The 12,537-nt window shown below is 41.7% G+C and overlaps 1 protein-coding gene across 2 annotated transcripts; it reads right to left on the reverse strand.

Annotated features, from left to right (window-relative positions):
* Positions 1 to 780: 780 nt before the first annotated feature.
* si:ch211-221n20.8 (neurogenic locus notch homolog protein 1) lies at positions 781 to 11,254 on the reverse strand. Of its 2 annotated transcripts, XM_042058091.1 has the most exons (23): positions 10,745 to 11,254; positions 9,993 to 10,112; positions 9,785 to 9,836; positions 9,571 to 9,699; positions 8,897 to 9,040; positions 8,521 to 8,661; positions 8,025 to 8,150; positions 7,702 to 7,734; positions 7,289 to 7,411; positions 6,569 to 6,691; positions 6,338 to 6,460; positions 6,099 to 6,218; positions 5,768 to 5,890; positions 5,406 to 5,531; positions 5,000 to 5,125; positions 4,547 to 4,639; positions 3,242 to 3,337; positions 2,956 to 3,051; positions 2,679 to 2,774; positions 2,162 to 2,263; positions 1,603 to 1,708; positions 1,269 to 1,385; positions 781 to 1,091 (listed from the first exon to the last, which is right to left on the reverse strand). In XM_042058091.1, the coding sequence occupies exons 2-23, from the start codon at positions 10,104 to 10,106 to the stop codon at positions 1,010 to 1,012; spliced, it is 2,391 nt and encodes a 796-aa protein (XP_041914025.1). In that variant the 5' UTR covers positions 10,107 to 10,112; positions 10,745 to 11,254; the 3' UTR covers positions 781 to 1,009. The 2 variants fall into 2 exon arrangements, with proteins under 2 accessions (XP_041914025.1, XP_041914026.1); XM_042058092.1 differs by lacking the exon at positions 7,702 to 7,734 and having other exon boundaries at positions 10,745 to 11,253.
* Between the last annotated feature and the right edge of the window lie 1,283 nt (positions 11,255 to 12,537).

Below are 12,537 nucleotides of genomic sequence, written 5' to 3' on the forward strand. Positions count from 1 at the left end.
GTTATTTCACAAAATGTTGCCAGGTATGTAGGCTACAGGTATAGTAACTGTTTTAGAAAAAAGCAATAAGCCACTGAAGTCTATAGGTTACAGTGATCTTAGAACAACTGTTCTAAAGTCATTGTAACCTACGACCTCTCTGGGCTTATTGCTTAAAGGAACACTAAGTAGACAGGAAAATATTTATTTTACACATTTTATACCCTGAATCAAATTGATTAAAAATAGTGAGCTTTAATCTGTATTATGAATACAGTATACAATGTGTGGCTATTAAATAACAAGACTCATTGTTATGAATGCATAGAAATTACACAAGAATAACAACCTTCTTCATTACAATGGAATTACAACATTGTTATTTTTCATCTAATAGCCACAGATCGTATATCCTATGCAGAATAAGATTGATCTACCATTGCAAACTGGGATCTTAGAAAGTGTATCTGACTTACCATTGCAAGTTGGTGTCTAATACGATCAGCATGTTTCTGTAGTTCTTCATCAAACAACCTTTTCACATCTGACAAGAGAGACATCCTAAATCTTTCTAGTAACACAGTACAATATGAAATTCTGGTTGGCATCTTAGTGGGCACTCTTTTAAGCTTTTCTCTGGGTTAATACATCACAGTAAAAGTGAACATGTACAGTAACCTGTAACCAGCAACTATGACACAACTTGCTGTACTCTCACTTTTTGTTGCCATTTATCTCTTGCTCATTCTTGCCCTCATTTATACACACACAGAAATGCACAGATAAAGGCACAGGAGCCAGTTGATTTTCAAAACATTTATTTGTTTTCAGGATGCAAATTGGTTCAGGGTTGAGGTCCAGGGGAGAACATGTTTCTATGTATCTGTGCATTTGTGTGCTTACGCTTGCAAAAGAGATGAAACACAAGACAAATTCAGCATGAAAAAAGGGGACTATGTGTGTACAAATGTCACATTAATACCTGAGTTAACATATGAATGTGTGTGTGTGTGTGTGTGTGTGTGTGTCTTTAAGCTTGTCCTCCTTTCTGTGGACACTGGATCTTGTATCCCACTTTGTAGGCTTGCAAGTAAACCCGTGCCTGATTTATCCTACAAAGGAAACATCCAATATAAGTAAGTATACAGTACATAAATAAGTACATGTTTGTTTACTACAGTGAATAAACACTATGTGCTTCAGTGGCCATCTGTGTGTGTGTGTGTATGTGAGAGAGAGAGAGAGAGAGAGAGAGAGAGAGAGAGAAAGAGAGAGCATAAACACGTTACCTATATTTGGTGCAGAGTTGCACTCCCAGGGGTCCACAGCGATCCACATAACTCTCCCTCGTTGGTTTTCGGACTCCCCGTGCCGTACTGACCACCATAGTCACCACGGGACATAAACTGATAGAGAGAGAGAGAGAGAGGAGAAAGGGAGAAGGAGAAAAAGAAATAGAGAAAAAAGATCTACTGTATGTGCTAAAGAATGTATATCTTCGTGTGCTGTTTGTAACTTTTTGAAGACCGTAAGGATGGCACGAGTAATCATGGTGGCTCCAGGTGTTTAACTTTGCAATGACAGCCCTGAGGCAGCGGGAGTATCCCATTAGTGTGCACTTACAGTTTCTCACAGCGCCCCCCGCTGGTCCCGGTGGGGCAACTACAGGTGTTGTGAGGGGAGCAGGTGCCTCCATGCTTACACGGGGGAACACAGGGGGTCATCAGCGCTGCAGACACACACACACAGACACACACACACACACACACAGACAAACAGACAGACACACACACACACACAGACACGCACACACACACACATACCAAGACACACACACACACAAACGCATTATTTGACAGGGTAATTTCAAACAAACAAATGCACCTTATAATTATTATAACATAATTTACTTTTTACTATTTATTATTCCTTCACCCAAACAGACAACCAGCCAAATAAACTCCATAAACCTACACTACAAATACTAACTTTAACTTGATGTGCATGCATAGCTACAGTACTTGCATGCAATGAGGTAAGTAATGCATGAGACAGAGTATTAGTGCCCTCTGTTGGATAGAGGGAGCCATGCATGTGAAGAGACGCAGCTCTAGCTCTCACTCTTTCTCTCTCTCTCTCACACACACACACACACACACACACACACACACACTACACATACCATTTTCACAAAACATTCCAATGTATCCAGCTGGACATCTGCAGCGATTGACTCCCGCACACACTCCACCATTTTGACAGGCTTTAAGGCACCGAACAGGCTCTGAAAACAATACCACAGAAAAACATGAAGAGTAGCAGTGTGCATTCAGACACCACTACTGACACAGCACATCATATACAGTACCATCTGGACTAGTCCACAACAGACCAGTCCATAACAGACCAGTCCATAACAGACCAGTCCATAACAGACCAGTCCATAACAGACCAGTCCATAACAGACCAGTCCATAACAGACCAGTCCATAACAGACCAGTCCATAACACGTCTGGCAGTGCTATTGACCATCAGATAAAAGAGACAAAGAAAGCCATTACTTATGTACCTGTTATCTTTGTCCCAATTACATGTCTGGATGTGTCATTGTGTGTGTACGAGTGGTACGAGTGAATGAGGTTCTGACGGTGTTTATACTGTATGTGACCAGAAGGTTTGTGTGATGAGTGAATTAGTACCTATTTGGCAGCGAGATCCCTGCCATCCTCCAGTACAGCTGCATTTATTGATGTCGACACAACGTCCCCCATTCTTACAGGGCGGAGTACACATAGCTACACACACACACACACACACGCATGTATCATACCATAGCATACATATATCATATATACTGTATACAGCACTACATTGCACAAATCTAATGCTTTACTTATATGTTGATATAAATTCGGTTGTAATACATGTTACACTTTGCTGACACAAACAGATGCAGACACACCAACACACACTTACGGGTGAGGCACTGGGGCCCCGTGTAGTCAGAGGGACACTGGCACACGTCAGGAGACACACAGCGACCTCCGTTAGCACACGGCAAAGAGCACACAGCTAGAACCAAAGACATGGAGCATCAGTAAAACACAGGACTGATCTATTACAATAAAATGATTCCTTAAAAATAAATGATTCCTTTTGGTATTTACAGTTTGAAATAAGTGGTGAATTTGAAGAACTTGAAAGTGGATTTTCTGATTATTTTAGTATTGTGTATGTGTGTGTGTGTGTGTGTGTGTGTTACCAGTATGGCAGCCTTGTCCAGTCCATCCCTCTGGGCAAAGACACATGTTCCAGCGCATGCAGGTGCCCCCATTAGCACAGGGTGGGGAGCACATGGCTGAAACACATTACAGGACACTTACTGACTGAGCCAGTAAACCAAAATACTATACACATATTACACACATACAGAGCCGGACAGTAACGGAGTACATTTACTTGAGTACAGTACTTGAGTACAATTTTGAGGGATCTGTACTTTACTCGAGTATCATTTTTGGGGTGTACTCATGACAAATATTGTACTCTTTACTCCACTACATTTCTATCCATAACCGTGAGTACCTGTTACTTCTTCTAAAAAAAAAGGAAAAAAGAAAAATCTCGGAAACCCTCAATTTGTTGTTTTCCTCTCAAACGTGATTGGATTGTGCAGGCGCCACTGATTGGGACAGCCTATCAGCAATCACCTTCAGCTGTCCGCCAAAGTCAACTCCATGGTCAGATTTAGATAAGAGACGAAACCATGGACGAAACAATGGATGAAGACGCAGCAGGTCCATCCCGGGAATGTGCCAACCTGTGGCCCCACCTCGCCAGACTATTTAAATTTTCTGAACAAGTTAATGATAGTTTTCGCTTCAAGTGTTTCAATTACAAAATAGTATTTTGTATTTGAAATACGTATTTTATATACATGTATTAGAAATACTGCCCATCCCTGGCAACATGGTAAAAAGATGAAAATGACTTGATTTTACTTTCAATTCCTTTTACATTCTCCAAGGTATTAACATTTTTCATTTCTCCATGTAGGACGTTTCTGTACATAAATGTAACCACTGTGGCAGTAATGCAATATTTAGAAAATGTAGGCTACTCTTGTACTCTTGATTCTCAAGTACTTTTAAAAACAAGTACTTCAGTACTTTTACTTAAGTAGACATCTGACTGTTGTACTTTTACTTGTACTTGAGTAAAATTTAGCAAAGGGTATCTGTACTTTTACTCAAGTAATGAAGCTGTGTACTCTCTCCACCTCTGCACACATACTATATTCATACTACACACATAAAAACACACATACTACACACATACTACACACATACATACAAACACACATACATACTACACACATACATACAAACACACATACTATACACATACTAAATACATACTACTACATACATACTACACAAATACAAACACACATACTATACACACAGCAAAATTTCATGTATGGTCTTTGTGTATGTTCATATTCATTTTTTACTTTGGCACTCACACACACACACACACACACACACACACACACACACAAAGTTACCTGAGCACCCAGGTCCGGGGTAGCCAGCAGGACACTCACAGGTGTCTGGGGCCACACACACACCGGAGTTCAGACATGGGGGCCCACACATGGCTACAAATGGAGAAGAGACAGGGATTTCATATACTGGATCTCTCATTCACTTAACCAAAATATTTAAAGGCAAAAAAGGTTTTTACAAGAAAATGATACTGGTAGTCACATATCTCAATACCATTATATTTTTTTGAAGATTTCAGTTTAAATTGAAAGTCAGTTACCAAGGAAGTTTTCCTTAACCTTTCAGTGCACAGTGGTAAAGTTCATTGAACTACCAGCATTGTCTTTTTTTAAGTTTTTACGTCTCACTCAGTGCCTCTTGGCTTTCTCATGACAAACATTCTGCCTGTAATTTAGAGAAGGTGATTGGTTAAGATGGGTTCATGGGTGTGGTTGGTTGCCGGTGACACTCACGCTGGCATTTGTTTGATTGGTCGGTGCGTTGCTGGTATCCTTCCCTGCATGAGCAGTTAAAACCACCAGGGAGATTCACACACACCTGCTCACAGCCTCCTCCATACAGAGCACACTCATCTACATCTGTAAACAAAAACACACACACACACACTTTTCAAACTTTTCAAGCACACACACACACACTGCCAAAAAACACAGATATAATATAAACACTTTACGCACACAAACACACTGCCGAACACAAATTCTACTGTAGCCTGTAGTCTATTTAAATCTACAATAACGTATATACTTCTGATCTTAACAGACACAAACCATAAATAATCTTCCAATAAAACATTTCCTACATAGGAATGATCATCCTACCCACCATTCTACAAAGCATATAGAGTCATAATGGTACCTCGACAAATCCTCCCATTAGACTCCAATTCCCATCCTGCTTTGCAGCTACATTGAACATGCCCCTCAGGCCCCGTTGAGCAGAAATGGTCGCATCCCCCATTTCTTAGTGCGCAGGATGACACATCTGCATGCAAACACACACACAAATATAAATGTAATATGTTATCAAAAATTATAGTAGTCTTCATGGGTAACTTGGAATATTTTCATCAACATGCCCCAACATCATATTGACACAGACATGCACTATTTCTACAAAGCAGTCGCAAAATACAACAACACTGAGGTTTGATGCATGATGTTGGCAATACATACACTCATTGCACATATGCACACACACACACACACACACACACGTACTGACGCAGGTGGAGTTGTCTCGGCCAAGCAGCAAAGGGGTGGGGCAGTGGCAGGTGTATCCACCAGGTGAGTTTTTGCACTCATGAGAGCAGCCAGCATTCTCCAGCTCACACTCGTCAATATCTGCAATACACACACACACACACATACACACACACACTCAGACACGTACACACACACACACACACACACAAACATACATACATTTAATATCTTTAACAGCACTACAGTAATATGTTGTGAAAACATAATCGTACGGCATACATTAGAACAAGGATGGAACTATAAATGTAATTGTTGGTGTTGGTACGGCGTTGACCCCTCCACTGACCCACACAGCTGTGTCTATCGATGTGGATTTGGTATCCTTTGTGGCAAGAGCAGGAGAAGGAGCCCAGTGTGTTGGTGCAGGTCTGATCACACACATTGATCTGAGCACACTCATCCACATCTGGAGAGAGAGGAAAGATGATCAAGTGTGTGTGTGTATGTGTGTATTTTTGTCACTAACTGTGTGACTACATGGAGTCAGTTCAGTTTGTGTGTGTGTGTGTGTGTGTGGATATTTACCAGTACAGTTGTGCAGATTTTCAGTCAGTATGTGACCATCATTGCAGCTGCAACTGTAAGATCCCAGCTGGTTGGTGCAGATATGTTCACATCCACCGTTGTGAAGGGTGCACTCATCAACATCTAATCCCCCACACCAACAACAACAAACAACAACAATCAACAAATGTGTATGATGACAAACAGTACCCATTCCTCTCTCCCACACACACACACACAAACTAAGTTTACCGAAGCAAGAGTGTCCATCTCCAACGTAACCTTGGTGACACTGACAGAAGTAAGAACCAATAACGTTTCCACAGCGAGCGTTTACATCACACCCATGGTCACCCGACAAACACTCATTGACATCTGTAGAGAAAGAGTGAGGAGGAAAGGAGAACTGAGTGTGTAGATATGTTCTGATAACTCTAGTTTGGGAAATGTGCTTATTTGCTGTCTAACCCAGAGTTAGATAAGAAGATACCCTTCCCTTCTCTGTGCGTACAATAACCCAGTCTGAAAACGTTAGCCTAGCTTAGCATAATTCACTGAAAGCATGTTAGACCAGTTAGCCTATTTTTAGCTATAGGTTAACTGGCAGGTCACAAACCTGTCACAGCAAATGTCATACACTGCTACTACTCATGATGATTTTCTGTGTACTGGTGAAACACTGTCTTGTCACCATTCTACAACCAACAGATTGTTGAAAGCACTTAATATGCATAATAGCCCAATATAATGTTGTGTAATATATAATCTACTAGTCTCTTCTTCTGTTTGTGTATGGTCACTAAGGCCTGTGGCATTGTGGTGTGTATGCACTTATATTAACATGTACATCATACTGTCCTTAACTACTTCACTCATTGTATACAGTTTTATTTATGAGTCACGTCTTATGATTGTGTGTGGATGGAAGATTATGGCTGTGTGTTTCTATGAGAGTATTGTTTGCTTCTATACCTTCGCAGTGTGTTCCGTTGCCTCGGTAACCCCGCTGGCACACGCACTTATAGCTCCCCAGAGTGTTCTGACACACACCCTCGCCAGCACACACACCCGGGATCTCACTGCACTCGTCCGCATCTACACGGAGGAGGGTGTGTGAAAAGATGGATAAAAATAGAGTGTGAGGAGGAGAGAATGAAAAAAGAAAGAAAGAAAATTAGGGAAAGGACAACCATCCACTGACTGATGTCCAGTCTCATAAATACACATTCTTGTACAGGAGGACAAACACCAGATACCACAAATGCAGTAGCCAAGCAAGCAAGCAAGCTAATCTTCACATGAACAGAGGCATAGCAATTCCCAAGGAAAATGTAATCAAATGTATACAATGTGCTTTAGTTAAGAGTGTGAAGGGAACCGTTTACCTGTGCACACTTTGTAGTCTGGACAGTAGCCACCTGAGGGACAGAGATGTTCAGCCTGAAGCAAGTGGGTTAATGCAAGCAAGCTCTGATCCGCAGACAAATGGATGCACACACACACACACACACTCACTCACTCACACTCACACTCACTCACTCACACACACACACACACACACACACACACAGGCAAATATGACGGTAGACCACAACCCTCAAAGAAATATATCTTGCAGGTTGCAGCATGTTAACATGTAAGCATGTAAGCAAGCTTTAGTGGACCGAACCAAACATGCATTTATTTCACACACACACCAAAAACTCACCAATGCAAGCAGAGGAGTCCTCTTTAAAGCCAGCCACACAATCACACCTGTAACTTCCCTCTGTGTTGACACACACATTTCCAAACTCCCTCCGACAGCGCTCCTCAAAGCTGCACTCATCAACATCTGACACACACACACACACACATAAAAAAGGGTGATGGGGGGCAAGATTACAGGACAAGTATTACAGATTAAAGGATATCCAAGGAGATTACTTAACAGCAATTCATTTTCAGTCAGACTATTTCAAAGAGCACAGATACCTATTTGAAAACAAAGAGGGAAGATCCTTTCAAGTAGGATTGTAAACAAACACAAAGCCTTTTTTTCAGTTTAATTGATCTGGTGCTGAACTTTTAATTTTGAAACTTGCTCCTCTTTCATTTAACCTACATCATGTGTGTGTGTGTGTGTATGTGCGTGTATGTTTGTGTGTGTGTGTGTGTGTGTGTGTTCTCAATTTCAGCACACACACATGGATGTGGGGACTGACCGACACAGGCCTTTCCGTTCAAGGCCAGCACGTATCCCTCTGGACAGGCGCAGGAGAACGAGCCCAGTGTGTTCTTACAGGTGGCGCCACCCCCACAGGCCTGGAGCCCTGTTATTGCAGCTAGCGCACACTCATCTATGTCTGCATGCGAATGCATGCACAAACACACACACATCATATATATATATATATATATATAGAATATAGAGTATGTATACTTAATACTTATACTATATGTACTAAATCACATATTTCAACCTGAGCATGCAACCGTAATAATAGTAAGTACAAAGACATCTGACCAGCAACCACTCACAAAATAATGATTATGACAGGAACACATGTGCAATAAACAAACACAGAGACATTCTCTCACCCTGGCATCCTCCTGGGCCCTTCAGGAAACCACGGAAACAGTGGCAGAGGTAGGAACCTGGCGTGTTTGTGCAATTGGCATGGGAACCACAAGGATCAGGTTCCATCCCACTCCCATCCCAGGTTCCATCACACTCATCCACATCTAACAGCAAGACAGAGACAACCCTATAATTATGTTTTGACTGTATATGCCAGAGAGAGAAGGGAGGGGTGGGTTGTGTGGGTGTTTGAGTGTATAAGTATAAGTATATATACTTTTTTGATCCCGTGAGGGAAATTTGGTCTCTGCATTTATCCCAATCGGTGAATTAGTGAAACACAAACAGCACACAGTGAACACACAGTGAACACACAGTGAGGTGAAGCACACACTAATCCCGGCGCAGTGAGCTGCCTGCTACAACGGCGGCGCTCGGGGAGCAGTGAGGGGTTAGGTGCCTTGCTCAAGGGCACTTCAGCCGCGGCCCACTGGTCGGGGCTCGAACCTGCAACCCTCCGGTTACAAGTCCAGAGTGCTAACCAGTGGGCCACGGCTGCCCAAAGTGTGTGTAATACTGTGCATGTGCTCGTGTGCGTGTGTGTATGTGTGTGTGTGTTTCAGCTGGATTCATTGGAGCGTTTTGTGAGAATGGCGTGTGTGTGTGTGTGTGTGTGCGTGGTGTGTAAATCTACCGTGACATTCTCCTGTCTTTTTTAGGGTGAAGCCTTCTGGACAGGAGCAGTTCCCATCCTCCCCTCTCACCTGGTTGCCTGGGCAACTAATGGCAGCAGTGGAGTGGGGTGGGGTTGTGGGTGAGGGAGCTACAGAGAAAGAGAGAGAGAGAAAACTTTACATGTGGCTATAATGTGGCTGGTGAGGTTGTAATCAATTCAGTGATTCACTCACATGTTGTCAAGTCTTGCTTGGTTTCACTCAGATTGGACACTGCATTGTCAATCTATAAATTGAAAAAGTAGTCCAGTCTTACACACAGAAAGTTAAAGTATGCACACACATTTAAACAAATACGTAGAGTATATGAAAACACATCATGTAGATTCATATCTTGGTAGTTCAATGTAGTGTGCAGAGAATGAAACCTTTAAAATCTCACCTCACTCTTGGTGATGGTGGTGGGAGTGTGCTTCAGAATTTCATTCTCATTTTGAGAAGACACGACCACAGTCATGAAAATCAGTTGAAGTAGACACACAAACACAGTGTCCATATCTATCTGTAACATGAAACACAGACAACAATGCGCTCGCACACACACACACACACACACACACACACACAAACACACGCACACACAACATACACACAGAGTGATGTACAATTTAACATGCATCCAGCTAAAAGGTTCTGCGGGCCCTGTCCAACTGCAGGTTCCTGAAATCACCCATCACGTAGTATTGCATACACTCACTCAATATCTTACTGCTATCACAACCTGTTCAGTTCTCAAAAACAGTATTTTACTGACACTCAGAAAATTCCTAGAGAGCAGTTGTATGTTTGTGAAAGTAGCCCTATGCATGCCAATGGTTGCCGTGTGAAGGGTGGGAGCAGGCCTGTGCATTTATGGACCCCCAGGCCACAGAAGTCTAGCAGGTCAGAACATGATGGTTGAAGGCACACAAAGGATCAAAGGGTCAAAGATTTGCATGCAGACAGATGAAAGACAATGGGGAGGTTTACATGTACCTGATACACCCACCAAAAACTGTTAGAGTAAATACATTATGTTCATAGACAAAGACACATAACCACAACAAGCATTCCGTTAAGCATTCAGTTCCTTACAGGGAGAGACAGAGTGAAGGAGAGAGTGAGCTCTAGAGAGAGACGAAGCAATGTTCTCACCTGATAGATCACCACGACTGCACTCTGTCAGCGCGAAACCGCTCTGCTCTGGAGTCGGGGGTAGGCTGAGCCCCTGTAATCCACATCCTGTTGTGGAATTTCCACTTCCCATTCCCACATTCCCATATTCCCGGAAGAGGTGCATTAAAGCTACAAGTCCGTTATCTTCAAAGAGAACCTCAGACCCGCGCAGGACAACTTCAAGGCAGATCTCATACTCCAGAGTAGAAAAACTCTGAAGACATGGAAAGTAGCCTGGATGGTCACGGAGCTATCGATTTACTGATAGAAACTCATAGAAACGTCACACTAGGCTACTTCTCGGGAATGTAAGGTTTCTTTACTTGCCTGTTGTGTAAAGCCTTGCCGGTCACCACTCAGAGAGTTGTTAGTGGTGGTCAGCATCACAAAACGTCTGTGCTACTATGACATGACAGAGAGAATGAATACATCCATGGACTGTTGTGTTGCTGGACTGGACTGTTGTTGGCTAAACAGATGCGATACGATAAAGCGCTACAATAGCCTTAAAAAAGGTGATGTGATCATCATGATGTGGGCAACGATAGGCCTACGATATTATTGCAATTCTTCATAATATTTTATGATAGGCCGACAGCAAGTATTATTATTTTGATTTATTTCCTCCATATAGGCAAAAACTAAAAAGAAAAGGCTTTGAAACATAGGCCTATGGTAGCCTATTGTGGACGCAATTAGATGTACCAAAATAAGATCATAATATTAATAAATGAAAGTTGTGATAGTTAACACCCTTGTATTTATATAATATCACAAGGATAAATATGCAAGAAAGAAAAAAAACATCAATAGCCTACTTTCTCCTACCTATATTAAACAATAGGCCTATTTTCAGCTTTCTTTTGTTTTAGCCTACTCCTGAGGGAGAGTTCTAAAGTGGTTCAGTCAATTCATGGAATGAAATTAATTTGTAAGCTTTGCTTAAATATGTCTGTTGAAGGAATTACATATTACTGCAGCAGCATGATTATCCACATGTTTCTCATAGGCAGCCGCAGTATACTATCACTAATATTTTCTGTTAAACTGATTCAGTAACTGTGCCCTTTTCCTTATTGTTACATACTTTATGTGGAAGTAGGTTTTCTAGGAGTAAAGTCTGGGCATGTGTGCTTCACCTGTAGCCTCCACTGTGATCTCATGAGCCTGTACCTTTTGCGTCACTTTCACCCCGTGTTTGCAGACAATGTACAAACAGATGACCTGTCTACTTGCTCCCAGCCTACCTACACTGTGTCTGATGAGTCCCATATAGAATAACTATTCTGCATTGGTTTGGAGTCACTAGGTCACATGGCTTTGGAGGTATTGAAAAAAGGAGACCATTTCTTATAGGAAATAATGTATTTTCTTTAAAATATTCATATAAAATACAGTGTGCACACAGTGGCTATAAGAAGATGTTTGTCTTATTAGTCCCATATAGAATAACTATTCTGCATTGGTTTGGAGTCCCTAGGTCACATGGTTTGGGAGGTATTGAAAAAAGGAGACCGTTTCTTATAGGAAATAATGTATTTTCTTTAAAAATATTAGTATAAAATACAGTGTGCATACTGTGACTATAAGAAGAGGTGTGTCTTATGAGTCTCATATAGGATAACTATTCTGCATTGGTTTGGAGTCACTAGGTCATATGGCTTGCAAGGTATTGAAAAAAGGAGACCATTCCTGATGGCAAATAATGTATTTTCTTTAAATATTCATATAAAATACAGTGTGCATGCAGTGACTATAAAAAGAGGTGTGCC

This window comes from Alosa sapidissima, chromosome 12 (assembly GCF_018492685.1).
Source record: "Alosa sapidissima isolate fAloSap1 chromosome 12, fAloSap1.pri, whole genome shotgun sequence".
Lineage (NCBI taxonomy): Eukaryota > Metazoa > Chordata > Actinopteri > Clupeiformes > Clupeidae > Alosa > Alosa sapidissima.